This window comes from Dysidea avara, chromosome 1 (assembly GCF_963678975.1).
Source record: "Dysidea avara chromosome 1, odDysAvar1.4, whole genome shotgun sequence".
In the NCBI taxonomy this organism is placed as follows: domain Eukaryota; kingdom Metazoa; phylum Porifera; class Demospongiae; order Dictyoceratida; family Dysideidae; genus Dysidea; species Dysidea avara.
In genome coordinates this window covers 47,417,088-47,436,130 of record NC_089272.1, presented here as the reverse complement: position 1 = coordinate 47,436,130, position 19,043 = coordinate 47,417,088, and the positions used below count along the sequence as shown (strand labels likewise).

Here is a 19,043-nt window from a genome sequence, read left to right as displayed (position 1 = left end):
AGTTTGATGCTGTAACCAGGATACCTTCTTCTACAGGTAAACCCGCTATCCCAGTCATTGGTGCTGTGACCAGGATACCTTCTTCTACAGGTAAACCCGCTATCCCAGTCATTAGTGCTGTGACCGAAACCGACCGGACTAAGCAGTTTATTGACACTAAATCAAATGGAAGAGATTCAGCGACTTCGTGTTAAACGACGTGGCCTCAAGGGCAGCATAACGAAATTATTGGCTAAAGTTGACGAAGCACTTACCGCCGAATTGGAGAGAGTGAGCATTGAATCCACGCCCGAATTGCGGAGAATATTAGTAGCCACTACAGTCGAACAGCTCAGAGTGAAACATGAACAGATAATCAAACTTGACAGCACTATTGCAGAGATGATTCAGAAGGAAGATGAGCTTGAATCAGAGATAGGTGATGCAGATACCTACCAGACCAATCTAGAACAACAAATAGCTGTCCTAACCGAATTCACGAAGAAAGCCAATCAACCACCAGCTGTGTCACGTCCCACCCACCCTCCCAAACCTGATGACAGCCCACCAAAATTAGTTTCGGCACAAACCACTACTCTCCCTTCATCAACTGAGGTAGCAGGAGACTCCTTGCCAGAAACCGAGGTGAACAAGAAACCGCTCCATTCCAGCAGTGATCCGACACACGTGAGTGATGTAATATCTCATGACATACCTACACGTAGTAGTAAAGATATGCACATGAATTACAGCAGGCTTCCCAAACTGCATCTGCCTACATTTGATGGGAACCCCTTACAATGGCAGACCTTTTGGGATTAGTTCTCTGCAGCAGTGGACTCTAACCCGTGCCTTACAGGAATCCAGAAATTCAACTATCTGAGTGCTCAGCTACAGGGAGATGCATCCCGCGTTATCAGCGGCTTCCCACTGTCTGATACCAATTATGTTCACTCACTGGAATTATTGAGGGAAAGGTTTGGGCAGCAATATAAACTAGTGGATGCCCATATGGATGCACTATTGAATGTATCACCACCATCTAACACTTTAACCAGCCTACAGACATTCTATGACACATTACAGAGCCACATTAGAGCACTGTCAGCATTGGGCAAACCATCTCAGTCGTATGGCTCCCTTTTAACCACTGCTATTTTGGGCAAATTACCACCTGACATTAAAATGCACATGGCTCGTGACCACTACAATACTGAGTGGACAATTGATGAACTATTGACCAGGGTTTTAAGAGAGATACAAATCTTTGAAGCTGGCCTACCAGTTGGCTGCAAACATTCAAACACCCGAGCCAGTACCATTCCTACCACAGCCTCCTTTTACACAGCTACTAACAAAATGCCACAGACTCGTGATAAACGTAGGAGAGATCCAACATGTGCATTCTGCAAGGGGATGCACAAAACCACCTCATGTACCTCAGTCACATGCCCTAAAGAGCGACTCGCCATTGTAAAGAGTGCTGGTCTGTGCTTTAATTGCCTGGCACGGCATAAAGTATCTGAATGTACATCCAAGTTTAGCTGCCGACAGTGTCATAAGAAACACCACACAACTCTCTGTCATCCGTTCACTACCAACATAAGGCCAACTCAACACGATGAAGTACAGCCAGAAGCAGTTTTACCTCCTACAAATTCAGCAACTACAGCTCCCACTAACTCAACTTTGACGTCTACAAACCCTACCTTAGCTGCTGCCACTAGTTCACTTACCACAATGACCCCTCCACCATTGTCCACACTTCACACTAGTGTTTGCCTCCTTAAAACTGCCATTGCGGACATATCAGGAGACTCAACTACCATTGAAGGCCACATTCTCTTTGATAAAGGGGACCAACGCTTATTCATCACTCAAGAGTTAGCTAACATGCTGCAACTGACACCAACCCGTCATGAGCTCATCACAGTGTCATCATTTGGGGCACAGGTCTCCACGCCTACTAGGTTTGCTGTGACATCCATCTCCATTCATACATTGAATGGTGGCCAGATACCTATCTCAGTCCTGATCGTACTTAAGCTAACTGCACCTGTTTGAAACTCCATTCAAACCCATCTTGATCGATTTCCCTATCTCCGAGGACTTACATTGGCTCATCCAATCACTAGTGATGAGAATTTTCACGTATCAGTACTTGTAGGTGCAGACTATTATTGGCAATTCATCCAGGACCATGTGGTACGTGGTGATGGACCAACTGCTGTCCAATCCAGATTGGGGTACTTACTCTCTGGCCCACTTCCTTTACCACAACTGGCTGACACAACCAGTCTTCATGTGTCCATTTTGTCCTGCACTACGGAGGGTGCTACACCCAGCAGGTTCTGGAATATGGAGTCCACAGGAACTACATGCGTTACGGAGACATCAGATGCTGATTTTTTACATAAGTATATGGCCACCAAGATAACAGTACAACCAGACGGGGCCTATAGCCTCAAGTTTCCTTGGAAGGATTCCCATCCCCCCCTTCCCTCCAACTACACTGTTTGTTATAGAAGAACCAAATCCATGGTTTATCGGCTGGCAAAGACACCAAAACTTCTAAGGATGTATGATGCTATCATCAAGGAACAAGGGACTAGAGGATTCATTGAGAGAGTAAACGATAACTGTGAAAGAGGTTCTGTCCATTACATCCCACATCATCCTATCCGTAAAGAATCCTCAACAACCCCAATCCGCATTGTTTTCGACTGCAGTTGTAAACCATCTGCAGATTCACCTAGCTTGAATGACTGTTTACATCCCGGTCCACCATCTGTCAATGATCTCTGTTCCATTCTTGTTAGATTCCGACAGCACAACGTTGCCTTCTCATCAGACATAGAAAAGGCTTTTCTACATGTCCACTTGTACGAAGAAGACAGAGATTTTACTCGTTTTCTGTGGCTCTCGGATCCGTGTGATGTAAGCAGTCCCCTCATTGCCTTTAGATTCCGGGTTGTGTTGTTCGGGGCCACCTGCTCTCCATTTATGCTGCAGGCCACACTTACCTATCATTTGACTCGTAATGGTTCAAGTATCTCTCAGGATCTTCTTCGTAACCTATATGTCGACAATGTAGTCTCTGGCTGCCAGACAGAAACTGCTTCTTTAGATTACTTTGTACAATCAAGATCAATATTAAATACTGCCAACTTCAATCTGCGATCCTGGGCCTCCAACAATACCCAGCTGATGAACACTGCCAAACAACACCAGGCTGCCGAAACAAACAATCCAGTAAAGGTCCTTGGCTTGTGGTGGGACACCCATTCAGATTTAATCTACTCGTCCCCCAAGCCTATTGCTTCACTCACCACTACAACAACCAAACGAGACATACTAAAATGGGCTTCTACAATCTTTGACCCTTTGGGACTTATCTCACCTGTGACCATCTCTGCTAAATTGTTCCTTCAAACTCTATGGCAACAACACATCAATTGGGATACCAATCTGAATGAGGAACTTAATAAAACATGGAATCAAATCTCCCGTGATATAGTACAAGCCACAGCACTACCATTTCCTAGACAGTGCGCCTCCTCACCATCAACATCGGAGCCAACCTTGCACATTTTCGCGGATGCCAGCCCTCGGGCATATGGTGCAGCTGTATATCTGCAACAAGGGACCAATTGCACACTGGTAATGTCCAAGTCTAGAGCTGCGCCGCTTAAGAAGCATTCTTTGCCAAGGCTAGAATTGATGGCAGCTGTTGTTGCTGCACGGTTGTGCTCATTTGTTAAAACATCACTCAACACCATCACTAATCTTGTCCTATGGTCCGACAGTCAAATTGTCCTCTCATGGATATTCAGTGAGAAAAAGCTGAAACCCTTTGTCAGCAATCGAGTAGCTGAAATATGCTCTGTCTCAACCACGTCGAGGTATTGTCCATCGGTGGATAATCCAGCAGACCTTCTCACCAGGGGCATCACATATGACCAACTACATAATTCCGCCCAGTGGACCCATGGACCGTCATGGCTAAGCTCACCTTCACAATGGCCAACGTGGCATCGGCTAGAAGTTCTGCATGTCCAAGGAGCAGCAGAAGAACTAGAAACAGCAGAACAAACAACTGCTGTCAATGTCACCACAACAGCTCCACTTGGCATTCTGAAGGTCATTGATATTACCAAATTCAGCAGTCTCAACAAGCTCATGGCAGTTACCGCTTATTCACATCAATTCATCCACAACTGTAGACAGAACTCCACATCAAGGTTGACAGGACCACTAACAGCATCAGAATTAGCACGAGCTAACCTAGATTGGATACACCAAGTACAGTGCTTAACATTCCATGACGAAATTGCAACCTTGAAACTGAAGAGCCACCATTTACCCTTAATACGCCAATTGAGGCTATTTCTTGACAATGATGACCTACTACGTTGTGGTGGGCGCATACATAATGCACCCCTTACAGAACTAGCAAGATTCCCATATCTTCTCCCTTCTCATCACTACTTCACAGAGCTTGTCATCAGGAATGCTCACAAAACAAACCTTCACAGTGGAGTTAATGCAACCCTTGCAATTGTACGGCAGACATACTGGATTCCATCAGCTCGTCAGCGTATCAAGACCATATTAAGGAAATGTGTCATCTGCAGAAAAACATCTGGGAAACCCTATGCCATGCCAGAACCACCTCCACTCGTGAAGTCGAGAGTCAACCAAACAGATACCTTCCAAGTAACTGGGGTTGATTTTACTGGGGCACTATTCATACGGACACCAAGTGGTGAACGTAAAGTGTACATATGTCTGTTCACTTGTGCCGTTTCTCGTGCAGTTCACCTCGAAATTGTTACCGACCTAACTATGGAAAGCTTCCTTTATGCATTTCGTCGATTCGCAGGGAGACGCTTTGTACCTCGGCTTTTACTGTCAGACAATGGCTCTACCTTCATAGTGGCTGCGGAGGAACTGAAGACTCTGTTTCAATCTGTGGAACTGGCAGAAACCCTCGCACGGAAAGGTACTGAATGGAAATTTATCCCAAAACGTGCCCCTTGGTTTGGGGGCTTTTGGGAGCACCTCATAGGCTTGACAAAGACCACTTTAAAGAAGACCTTGGGCAGGACACATGCTACACTGGAAAGCCTCCAAACGATTGTGGTCGAAATTGAAGCAATCCTCAATGACCGCCCTCTGACCTATGTGTCGTCCGATGCCAGAGATCCCGAGCCAATAACCCCATCACATCTGCTCCACGGTAGAAGGATTGTTGCACTACTGCATTCAACTACTGAAGATGAAATCCAGGATCCTGACTTTGGAGACAATTCAGAGATTAGAGGCAGAGCTAAGAAACAAGCTCATATCATTAAACACTTTCAGAGTCGCTGGAAGAGTGAGTACCTCACAGCTTTGAGAGAAGCACACCGAGCATGTGGCAGTAACACTCAACAAGTTAAGACGGGGGATGTTGTTTTAATCCACGACGACACACCAAGAATCAACTGGAGAATGGCGGTGATTGAATCTGTAAACAAGGGGGGAGACGGAATAATCCGTTCTGCAAACATTCGTACCACAACTGGGAAAACAAATCGTCCCATCACTCGTTTATATCCCTTTGAGTTGACTGCAGAGGAAACAAGCACACATGTGCAGAGTGACCAAAATCTGGGACAACCTGCAACTAACGTTCCTGTTCATCGGCCAGTACGAGATGCAGCCAAGAGAGGGCAGTGCCAGATGAGACAATGGATTGATCTTCTACGTGCCCCCCCGGAAGATGTCCTGAAGACTTGACTTACTTAGTATGTATGTAACATTGTATTATGGGTTTGTAATCTAATATTGCTCACGTGTATGTAGTGCGTCATTAAGAATAGTGTGAACACGTTGTCGCTGTATTGTTCTACGGTCGGTATCCTTCGCGTATCGAGTTTGATGCTGTAACCAGGATACCTTCTTCTACAGGTAAACCCGCTATCCCAGTCAAATTTCTTCATTTTTTCTTCATTTTGAACATTTCGCAAAATCTACTATAAAACATCAATGTGTGATCTGATGAAGATTTACAGAGTTATGATTGCTTATTTGTGTAAAATACATGTATGATCGAACTTCTGTTGCACCCACAGTGTAAACTCCTTGAAGGAATGAGTTGAAAATTGCCATGCAGATGGAGTAACCATAATAAAAGTGCCTTTTTTTGTTGTTTGAAAGGGATCGAGATAAAAACCTTTGAGATATGAGATACGGCACAAAACCCAACTTGTGTCACAATTAGTGGTCGAGTTTCATGAATAAACTCTATGAGTTTTCATACCTGCCAGGCAAACTACTTAGAAGAGTGAACTGAAAAGCAGTATGTAGATGGAATATCCTTTATAGAAAGTGCTTGGAGTAGTATAGAAGAATCAAAGTAAAAGCCAATTAGTCATAATGCAAAATCGGCTAACAAGTGCTCGATGAGATACTCTAATAGTACAGTCACCCTATTAGAGCATTCAGTTTGTATGCAGTTCAAATTACTTAAATAAATTAATAGTTAGATCATTGTGCTTTATTATTACAATAATGATGGTTTGGTGCTGTTTATGCTGTTGAAGAAACAAGCACAGTAGAAGTAATATCCATGGCTATCAGCAAAATACACTGTAGATAACCGGGTGCTGCCTGCTTGAGAAATCAGCTGCAAACAAGTCACAACATCAGAAGTTCAACTACATTATAAGTAACCCAGTAGAAAGTTCAGCTATTCCTAACACCTTCTCAATTAGACAAATCTTCAGCATACTGATGAAAATAATGAACAGTACTCCACCCTTTACTTAGACTGCTACAAACAAGTTGTCTGGTGACACAAACAGTTACCCTGTAGAGAGTTGGGCTACAAACAAATTACCCAGTAGAGCATTGAGCTACAAACAAATCACCTTGTGGAGTGTTTAGATGCAAACAGTCACCCTGTAGAAAGGTCAGCTAGAAACAATTCACCCTCTAGATAGCTCAGCTGCAAACAAATCACCCTATAAGTAGTTCAGCTTACAAGCAAGCAACTCAGTAGAGAGATCAGCTAGAAAAAAGGTCACCTGTAAAAGAACAGGTCACCTAGTAGTGAGTTCTGCTAAAAACAAGCCACCCTGTAGAGAGATAAAGCCACCTATAGAGAGTTCAGCTGTAAAAAGATCACCCAGTAGAGAGCTCAGCTACAAACAAATCGTCCTGTAGAAAGTTCAGCCCCAAGTTAGTCACCCGATAAAAAGTTCAGCTACAAGCTAGTCACCCGGTAAAGAATTCAGTTATAAACAAGTCGCCTGATTGAGAATTCTGCTAGAGACAAAGTCACCCAGTAGAGAGTTCAGCTACAAACAGGTCACTTTGTAGAGAGTTCAGCTACAAACAAATCGCCCAGTAGAAAATATGGCTACAAACAAATCACCAAGTAGAGAGATCCGCTACAAACATATCACCCTGTGGAAAGTTCAGTTACAAACAAATTGTCCTCTAGGGAATTCAGCTACAAACAACTCCCCTTGTGTGAATTTCATCTACAAGCAACCACCCTATACAGAATTCAGCTACAAACAAGTCACCTAGTGGAGAGTTTGGCTACAAAATGTCACAGTGTAAAGAATTTATCTACAATGAAGTCACTTTGTAGAAAGTTCAGCTACAAACCAATCATCCTGTGGAAAGTCCAGCTACATGCAAGTCACCCAGTAGAGACTTCGGCTACAAACAAATTACCCAGTAGAAAGTTTAGCTACAAACAAATCACCCAGTGAAGAGTTCAGCTACAAACAAATCACCCTATAGAGTTCAGCCAGCCCTCTAGAGAGTTCAGCTACAACCAAGTCACCCAGTAGAGAGTTTGGCTACAAAAAAATCACATTGTAGAGAGTTCATTAGCTACCAATAAATCACACTGTGGAGAGTTTAGCTATATACAAACAAATTACCCTCTACAAAAAAGGCACAAGGTAGAGAATTCATCTACAAACAAATCAAAGTTCAGCTACAAATAAGCCACATAGTATAGTGTTCAGCTACAAACAAGATATCTAGTTGAGAGTTTAGCTATAAACAAACCATCCTGTATAAGTTCAAGTCACTGAGTAGAGCATTCAGCTACAAAAGATCACCCAAAAGATAGTTCAACTACAAATACTCACCTGTAGAAAATTCAGCTACTTTTGTAACTGAGATACATAGTAAATATAGTACTATAACTAGCTACATAGTAGTTTTTAACAAGGATTGACTGTCAAAAATTGTAACAAATTGGATAGTTACATGCTGTTTACCTGTTGAGAAAATGTCATTGACATAAACATTTGTACAATTGTAAAAAAATATGTTTAAACTCACAACTGTTTTACATCTTGTTTCTCCTTCTTGTAGTAAAGTGTAAAAAGAAGCCCCAAAGCTGGCCTATGACTTGCTTTGGAGTATACAAATACAAAAAGAAATGATATTTAATAAGCTGTAAAAAAAAGAGAGGGAGGCCTACAAAAAGCCATGATGAAAAAAGATGTGAAATCCAAGTTGTGGCCAAGAAAATTAATGGCTGTGGTAGCAGGTAAATGGCAAAAATTTTTGATAATGAAAATTCAGGTTAATCGGTTGCTAAGTCCTAGTTATACTGCGTTTACCCTTAGCGTGGTTTTGCAACCCGGTTTATAAAACCGCGGCATCCCGTTTATGGACACGTGTTTAGACCACAATAATGAAGCGTGCTAGCCTGGAAAATGGTGCAAAGTAGGGCTCTGTTAACGGGTAGTTGAGAAGAAAGGCAGTGGTGAATTAGCACGGTTGTGCTCTCTAGGGATGGTTTATGGCTTATACCAGCTGTTAATATCCCTTATTACGATGTTTTCGATACCCGTAAGTAATCGTGTGCTCATTCTGCTATGAAGTGTTGAATTGTTCCGTTCAATACAGTGTTGCTTTTATCCACTTAAGCTTTATTTTGATACAATATCTAGTGGACACATTGAATATAGAAAACCTAACTGAACCGAGTCATGCTGGAACGGCAGTTTTATGCATGCTGGCCCAGTTTGGTTTGGCTTGGTTTGATGGGTATTTATACTGTAGCGAAAATTGAGATGAGTCGTGCCGAACCGAGCCAGCGTGCAATATGAGGCAAGTGTAAATGCAGTATTAAACTTGGAAGAGACAGTAGATTAGTCAATATTTTTAAAAAAAATTCCATTTCCCTACCATCACAGCCATTTCTTAGTCGCTAAATTGGATTTCACATCTTTTTCATCATGGATTTTGAGGCCGCACCCTTTTTTACAGCTTGGCTGTTTGGGATTAGATTGATATACTCTAATAGAACAGTCAGTAACTCTAATAGAATGGTCAGGTAACTGACTTTTCTATTAGAGTGACATGCAACTTTGACAAACGAGGATTTAGCTACAGTCTGTGTTTCAGCCACTTATTTTACACATTAAGTGCAAATTTATATATGAGCAAAACAAGAGAACTGAGGCATAAATTTTGAGCATAATCAGTAGCAGTGCAGCATAATTGTTAGGTCCTGTAGAAGGTTCAGCTACTCACCCTTTAGAGCATTCAACTACAATTAATCACTGTTACGCTACATAAGAAGATATTCTATAGCTATAAAAAGTCACCTTTTAGTGAGTTCAGCTGCAAGATACTCTGTAGACAGTTTACTATAAGGTGATTTATTGGAGTTGAACTCTCTACAAGGTGACTTGTTTGTAGCTCAACTCTCTACAGGTTGACTTACTGTATTGTAGCTGACCTCTCTACAGGATGACTTGGTTTGCAGCTGAAATTTTTATAGGATGAATTATAGCTTTTGTGGGATCTTATTGATAACAATAATCAACCACGGATAAACAACTACATCAATAGTATTACTGTCTTGCTAATAAGAAATGTCATTTGTATAACAAAACCTGGCTGCCTTCTTTACAATCAGATTGGGACACCTATAGCGACTTTGAAAGGTATACACAGAAAGAGCACATGATACACATGTTTCTAGTTTATTTGATGCCACCAGTGACCATGGTAATAAGAAATTTGGGTACAACAAGTCACCTTGCAGACAGTTAGCCTCAAATAATTCAAATTGTAGTTCAGCTGCAAACCAACTCACCATGTAGAGAAATCAGTTTCAGCAAGTCACAGTGTAGAGAGCTAAGATACAGTACAACAAATTACCTTGTAGACAGTTCAGCTGCAAACATGCCAAGAGGATTCATGTGATAATCAAGACACACGATAGTGTGTCGTGCGGCCAAGTACAGCCAGTGCGGGCACGCAACAGACAAGTGTGTATTTTACAGGAACCAAGAAAATCCCGTTTTCACGCATCCATTGCTTGATAATGGCTGGACGGAATTTATCCATTTTTGCTGTGAAACATCCCTTGGGGTAGGATACTTCCCATTCCAAATTTGAGGTGAATCCGCCCATTCATCACTGAGATACATGCCTCCACGTTATGCAGGAATCAGTCAAAAATAGTTCATTATGCCCATCAGTAAACCTGAAGAAGAAAAGTTACAAAAAAGAAAAATGCATATAAGTACAGTGAAACCTCATTAATAGGGCCAGCTCTGGAACCAAAAAAATTGACCTTAATAACAAGGTGGCCGAGAATTGCAGCCAAAACAATTGCCACGCCCCTTAATTAGTGATTTTTAAAATCTTAAACAAATTGGCATGAGCGAGCAAGTGTGATTGAGCAGTACCATACCTGAGTACCGTAGATTCCCTAAAAATTTGGCAGAAATAAATTAATTCCATTCATGTCTGGTCGAACAATTAGGAAAAAAATGTACCAACCCAGTGCTATTGTCAAATTTTTAGGGATTTATCCCTAATGCAGTCTGCACACTTCATGGCTATGTTATTTGCGATCCATTTACTGCTTACTTTCTGGATTTATTTCTACAGGGACCAACAGGAATGCCTTGAGGCGGAGCTGACGATACCGCAACACTTACTTGGCCGCAGCACTTTATACTATGATTGCCTACATTATCCAGGAGAGATGGTCAATTCATTACATCACTTTTGAATACAATCACCCAGGCGTAATATTAAGGATTTCAACAAGTAATAAAAAATAGAAACCACAATCAATAGCTAATATTATTAAACTATTTCGTGATAAATCTCGCTACCAGATGCTGCATGAAGTGTTCCATGGCTTAACAAAGCGTTATATCATGTTACAAGGAGATGTGGGGCCAGGAGAGTTATGAAACGAAGATCGTTTTGCGGTACTAAGCCGGCGTGATGTCACATGATGATATCGTTGGGTACGTTCCCTGAACAATTTCACACTTGGTGCTTCATCCAGCATCGAGGTAGCACATTGTGTGAGGTCACTGGGAATCCTCAGTACTCAAGAGACCTTCGTTGACTAGTACTCCAAGTGCTCAAACTCCAAGTGCTCAAAAATTAGCGCACTTATAATTAGAAACTTTCCTGCGCTTGCTGAAATTTAGAGCACATTGCGTTCAAAGCACAGGGAGTGCCGAATATTTAGAGATGTCGAAATTTTAGGGAATCTACTGTAAACTACATAAGTATGTGCGTAAGATGGTTACTTTTGAGCCAAATTTTCCCAGCTTATAATAAGCAGGTACCTGCTTTAGCAAGGCACTGATGTAACCATATAAATGCCTCACAGGAGAATTTAAAAGTTGGCCTTCTTAGAGAGGCAGCCTTCTGTACAAGTGGCCACCAAGACAGGTCCACTGTAGATGAAAGCCGGGCATTAGATATTTGATATTTCATGTGTTGAATGTCTGAAATCTCACCACAGTTTACTCAAGCAGTGTTGTGGTCACCACTAAACCACTGGAATGCTGTGTTATGTTTTTCTTATGTTTGGCTACTATATAGTAGAACTGGAACGGATATTCTGAAAATATATATCCAATGGATAATGACTTCATCACTTTCTTATTCATGAGCTTATAAAGACCCAAAGTTAAAGTTTTTACACTTTGAGCTGACAGCCAACTGCCTACATCTGAAGCAGTGCCTTTGGTGTTCTAACAGTTTGGTTACCCCCTTGCTGCCAGCACACACTGTCTCATGCGCTGTCACACACTAAATCCATCTCCATAGTCAGTTAGAACAGCATGCTTCTTACCAAATGCAGCCATCTCCTTAATAAGCTAGGTCAGAAAATTTTGTCCCTACCTGAATAATGACCAGTTTTCACTGTACTATTAGTGATTAGTGATCATGAAGGATTATTTATTAAGATACTAAGATATAATACGCTACAACCTCCAAATATAGCAGTAAAATTTTCACCCTGGTCCAAAATCGCTAATCACCTTTTACAACACAAATACATGTATAGTTAAACTCACCAAATGTCTCTCAGTGGCACTAAATCCCTTCAACACGAAAACACAACCTTCAGTTGATGAGACAACAGCCTTAAGACCTTAAGAGTCTTGCTGGCAAAGATTACAGTCTAATCTGGTGCATTTATTTATTAAAAGGCGTATATTTACAACACTCAACAGGACATAGTTACGTGCCCCTCTATTGTCTCTGTACATACTTGCCATTTCTCTACTATTCTCATTTCATTTCACAAGAGCTCTTACTGATATGGGCAAGGACGTGGTTTCTCTGCTTAGATTAGTCAATCATCAAGATACTCTAATAGAGCAGTCAATCACTCTAATAGAACGGTCACGTTTCTACAAGTGCTGTATTTTTATATTGTAAAGTCTGTAAGTAGCGATATAGTAATTTATGAAATGCTAGGCAGAAGTTGTAGTACATGATGAAAGGCAAAATGTTACTAAGGGTTTACTAGTTAAATGGGTGTTAGTTGACTGCAGTTGCGTGCCACCAAGAGTTCATAATATAAATAAATATATATATTATGAACTCTTGATGCCACTACAATTAAAGTTGTATTTTAATATTCTGTCACTGTAATCTGGGGTTTCTGTCAAAACCATGGAAATTCATCTGTTTTCAACAGTGTATGCTTATTCTAACAAAAGTGTTGAAATCCCATCCAAAAACAGCTTGTAGCTGTAAAAAGTGCACATCCAAGTAAAGCAGAGCTAAGTGCGACAAAAGTAATGATATCATAATGCAGCTATGTGCGAGGTGTGAGTGTTATAAAGTTAATATAAACTAATCAGATAATACAATATTATTGTTAAAGTGTTAATGAGAACGATGTGATGTTGCTAGTTTTTAAGTGTGTCAGCATCTTCATGAATGCCACACAAATTTGATTCTCAATAAAGCAATGTGTATAGATTCTCTGATAGCAATAAATAGTTTGAATTTAGCTGCCTTTCATTTGTTCATAGCATTGCCGTATACAGAAAAGGCAGCCAAACTCAAACAATTTATTGCTATCAGAGAATCTATACACATTACTTTTGTTGAGAATCAAATTTGTGTGGCATGAAGATGCTCACACACTTAAAACTAGCAACATCACATAGTTCTCATTAACACTTCAACAGTAATATTGTATTATCTGATTAACTAACATTAATTTTACAACTTGCACACCTCACACATGGTCGCATTATGATATCATTACTTTTTGTCGCAGTTAACTCTGCTTTACTTGGATGCGCACCTTTTTTTACTGCTACAAGCTGTTTTTGGATGGGATCAATATGTACAGAAGACATCGAGAGAATAATGCACAGGCACTTACATAAACAATCATTACATATTGATGTAATGGCATACAGAAATGAATCTTTGCATTGTATTCGCAATGAATTTGAGAATCCACCAAAGTATAGTTTTTGCTAAAGGTATTTTTCAGTGATCCAGAAGAAAGGAAAATTCTTGAAGAAAAATCGTTGGAAATTCCTTCGTAACCGCAACGTAAGCAAATGTCTGTAATGTACCTATCAATGCCATCCCCGACTACCACTAATACGGGCTGAGGTGGGGATTTGTACGATCTTGTGGCATTGGTCTAGTGATGAGTTAGTTCGAGTGGATTCTAGTATGAACGTAATAGCTAGCACCCGAGACACTCCTTCCTAAACTGAAAGCGCACACCTTTGCTGTCTGAGTGAATTTCTTTAGTGAAGACAAATCCCCACTATGTTGGGGAAATTTAGCGATCAATTACCCCACCATCCCCGACCTTTCCCCACCCTCAGCCTGTATTAGTGGTAGTCAGGCATTACATTGATAGGTGCATAATTCAGAAACCCACCTGTGTATGGAGATAAAAAAAGAATTTTTTAACTCCCTATGAACAGGGGAACACGATGAAGCCCAGGATTTATCCACTGGAGTGTCAATTCACTGACCAGCTAGGCAATAAAAACTTGCGTATATTTTTTCTGGAGCTTGCATTTTTTACCCATTATTTTTAAATGCATTTTATTACAAAAGTATTATTATGCATAGATCGACGGTTTTCTAAAATTAGATCATATATTTGGACATACATGTACGATGCTGGTCCCTAAGGGTTAATACATGTAATAGTTGTAACATGGGCATGAGGGCTTTGCCTGATATGTATGTCCTCTGCCCTTGGGCCTGTGGCCCTTGGGCAGTCAGGCATACATATCAGTCCTGATATGTATGCCCTCTGTCCTTGGGCTTGCAGCCCTTGGACAATTGGGCATACATATCAGGCAAAGCCCGAATGCCCATGTTACAGCTAATATGTAACACTTATTAGGTTGATAGCCTGTACAGGGTGATCAATCACCCAAGCCAATACGAGTGCAGCCACTGAATGTATTATATACTGTATGCTACCTAAAAATTTTAATTATGGGTCAGCAGCTAGTGCATTCTGGTTACATTCGGTTATGATAAACAGACATATCCTAGAGATATAACAGAAAATTTCCATTACGCAAGTTTAATGTTTTAATCAGTGCTATCAAATCATTCATGCATGTTTTAGTGCATGTCACTGACTGTCGGCGCAAGGCCATTGATGAAAGTAAATTTACTGCTGCTGCCTTCTTGGATGTGTCTAAGGCTTTTGATTGTGTGAATCATGACATTCCACTGTCAAAGTAGGCTTGCTATGGAGTACTGGATGATTCTCTTGTGTGGTGTGCTAATTATTTGTCGAGCCGTAGGCAGCGGGTGTGTTTTCAGGGATCAGTTTCTAACTGGGGTACAGTTCATGCTGGTGTGCCTCAGGGGTCCATTTTGTGCCCTTTGTTGTTCAGTATATATATGAATGATCTACCTTCTGTTGTTCATGGCTCTCAACTAAATATGCATTGTGATGATATGGAGCTACATTGCTCTAGTGGTGACTTGCTCTCAGCGCAATGTGGCTTGCAGAGTGATATGGATTCTGTTGACTTTTGGTTGCGGACCAACCAGTTAAGTCTTAGTGTGGGGAAATCTCATGTAATGCTGATTGGCTCTCGACAGAAATTACGGGATGGTGATTTGTGTATTAATATCAGCAGAAAACAGCTTTCTCGAGTACTATTACTTAAATATCTTGGAGTTTACATTGATGAAAATTTGACTTGGCTGAAGCATATATACTCAATATGTATATCAGAGGGTGCAGTCTAGTCTGCACTGTCTTTATCGTTTGTGTCCCTTATCTAATGAGCTGCTGGGCAAGTTTTATTGTGCTTTTGTCCTTCCTTTACTGGACTATTGTGATGCTGTGTGGTCACCTTCATCTGTATAGTACTTTACAAAGTTTGAATGTATTCATTCTAAGTTTTGTTCATTGATTCCAGCTACACAAAGTTTTTTGTGCTGTACTTTGGTTGAACGTAGAAGATTCCATACTGCCATCATTGTTTATAAAACTCTCCATCAGCTCTCACCAACTTACTTAAGAGAAACATTTAAGTACGCTACAACTGTTACCTCCCATGTTGGAAGAAACAGTCATCGCCTTTTTGTACCAAGAGTCAGGACTTCATATGGAAAGAATAGTTTTTACTGTAAAGGTATGCAGATTTGGGACTCACTGAATGCCTCAATTTACACTGCAGCTACTCTTGGACAATTTAAACACTTATATAAATCTCAATTTTTACTTGCATGTATGTTAATGTGTATGTAATTATACTGTATGTTATGTATGGGCACTGCTGAAAAGCATTAGTTTTCTACTGATGCAGTCTTCCCAAAAAAAAACTACGCTGTTCACTAAAGGATTAGACAGGTAAGCTTACTTGTAGAATGGTTACTCCGTGCAGAGTGGTAGCTTCGTGATGGGGGCATGTCCGTATTCAAAACCATGCGGAAACAATAGATGAATAAACTATAGCACTTGTTTTCACCTAAGCCCAACATTTTTCAACTCATAGGATGGCGAGGATAACAAAATGCTCTCTGTCTGAGTGGTTTTCATATCGAAATCCAAGTCGTCTATCCTAATCAAGTGAGTGTTATTCGATCCCCACAATCGATTTCGGCATCAACATCTATATAATCACTGCCCAGTTGTAGCCTGGTCTACATTTCGTACAGTATGTAGCCCGGCTAGCTGGGATACATACGAAATGTAGCCTGGGCAGTTCCTTTGATCTGAGGTGTGAAAGTATTACATTAACATTCACTGCTTGAAGGTTCTTAGTTTACTAATTTGTTAAGATGCCTTACTGTAGTTATACTGATAGTAAAGTGTCAGTAAACTTAAGTATATGGAACATAATTATTTTACTAAGTTTTAAACTCTCAGTAAAACATCAGTGAATGCAGGTTTACTGAAAAACTACTAAAATAACAAACAATTAACTGTTCCATATACTGGGGATATACCACTGTAGTAAACTAAGATACTTCAAGCAGTGATTTGTACTATCTAATTAATACCAGTACACAGAAAAATTAGAAATTTTCAACTAGAGTAGGGACCATAGCACATCGATAAAAAGTACTGAAACAAGTTGGCCAGGAGTTGTACACAATATTAAATTACAGTAAAACAATAAGAAATGTTATATCCCTACTGTGCATTTCCATTATGGTATCTTGAGCACAGTAGGGGTATAACACTTTTTATTGTTTTACTGTGATTTAATATCGTGCACAACTCCAGCTTGTTTCAGTACTTTTATTGATGGGCTATGGTCCCTACTCTAGTTGAAAATTCCAAATTTTTCTGTGTACTAGTTTGTTAACTTTTTTTGTAAATAATTATTATGACTGGTGAACCCACACACACCACATCTGAAATGGCACCGCACGCCCCAATTATTGTATGAAAAGTGAAGTATCCATTACGATTTGTTGTCAATTATGCTCAACCTGTTACGCAGCATTTCAAATCAAGAACTGTTCGAAAAGTACCTCTGCAATCCACGCATACCGAAAGAAATGGTGCCGCACGCCCTAGTTATATCAATTATCATCTGAAAAGTGAAGTATCCATTATGCTTCATTGTCAGCTATGTTCAACCCATTACACAGCAGTATGAATCAAGAACTGTTTGAAAAGCACCTCTGCTATCAATATAGCCACCATGAAAAATATGGACGTTTTCTGTTACAAAAGGAAGCCATCACATGCTATTGCCAAATTAACACTTTTTGCTGTCAGCAAAGATGAATGAGACACAAAAGAGGACACTGGTAAGTCCATGAAGAATGCATTGCACATACTGCGGTATCCCAAAAGGCATCTGTCAGGCCGAAGCGACATCGAACAGTGAAAAAATCAAGGCTGTAGCCTAAGCTATTATCGAGTTACGCTTGTCTGAAGACATCAGGCAGTCAGTCAGTCAGTCACTAAGAAATTCCATTAAATAAATAATTTTTAAAATTTCGTAGCAACTTGTTGAAAGCATTTCAGGTCAATCTGAAAGCTTGTTTGGGCTTAGTTTTACCTAACGAATACTGCCTCATTGTTGTCAGGGGAAATTGAGGCTGTTTTTTGGTGATATTGTTTCGTGGGCCACACCTACTCCTTTGTGGTCCCTACTAAACAGCAACTATCGTACTGTATGATTTACAACTTGCATACAGTATCTCACACATGAACACATTCTGGTATCACTAATTTTTGTCACTGTTAACTTTAAATGGACGTGCACTTTTTACAGCTATCAGGCAGTAACAACTAGTTTGATCTACATATGTGACCGGAAATTTTCCTAATACTTGCTGTACAAATCAATTTTCTGTTGTTGCTACTTTGTAGGGCTGTAACTCCGATAGTTATTGGCATATGAGGCTGAAACTTTGCTAGAGAACACACTTGGCTAAGTAGATTATAAATATTTAACACACAGGAATTGGAAAAATGCACTATTGTGTCGGGTTTTTGCAGATCCAGTCACATATGTATATACAGTGTAGTAGCCTGGAATGATGTTTAAACAATTTAAATTAGTGTTCTCTGGTTGAAGTAGATGAGTAGATGTTTAAATCTGTGAAGTCACAGTTAAAATAACCATTTAGGATTTTGTATAGTAAGATTAAATCTCCTCTTAAACATCTATGTGACAATGAAGGCAATGCTAATGCGTCTGTGTAGCAGGTGGCAAAACAAGTTTACAGAAATGCAGATGGACAGAGTAAATAATTGCTTTCTGTCTTCATATAGATCAACATAATATTGCTGTGGTTAGTCATAAATTTCTATTTAGTGGTTGATAGTAGAGAGTGTTGCAACAGAGTTAAAGACAAGGTTTTAAACAATGTGATAACAACAAAACTTATGTGAAAACCAAGCATGTAGCACAAACTTCATCTGATCACATAGTGTAACTATTTGTACATAGAAGTAACTAATTGGACATGCTATAACCTATAGATGTATAAAATAGCAGGCTGAAACAGCACAATCATGAGAAATATATTGTAATTGTGCTAAAGTTTCAAAATGCAGTATGTAAATTTTGTTATACTCACATACCTGTTCTACTGTACTTTTAAACAGGTTCACCATCTGTTGTGAAACATGCTGAAACTTTAATCGATTTCTTTAATTTGGGGGTATCTGATAAACAATTTTTCAGCAGTACTTTGGATGATACAACTCAGCAATGTACCAATTACCCATCGAAACAGATATGCCATTTAAGTACGTACACATACACTTAAATGATTTTGTTTCTAACTGAATAAAT

General features: G+C 40.1%; 1 protein-coding gene across 2 annotated transcripts in view; it reads left to right on the top strand.

Annotated features, from left to right (window-relative positions):
- The window catches only part of LOC136265982 (uncharacterized), a 151,065-nt gene that overhangs the window by 131,060 nt on the left and 962 nt on the right, over positions 1 to 19,043 (top strand). For both annotated transcript variants that reach the window (XM_066060928.1, XM_066060929.1), the window contains one exon: positions 18,854 to 18,997. In XM_066060928.1, coding sequence (XP_065917000.1) covers positions 18,854 to 18,997 — 144 coding nt within the window. The remainder of the gene's footprint in view (positions 1 to 18,853; positions 18,998 to 19,043) is intronic.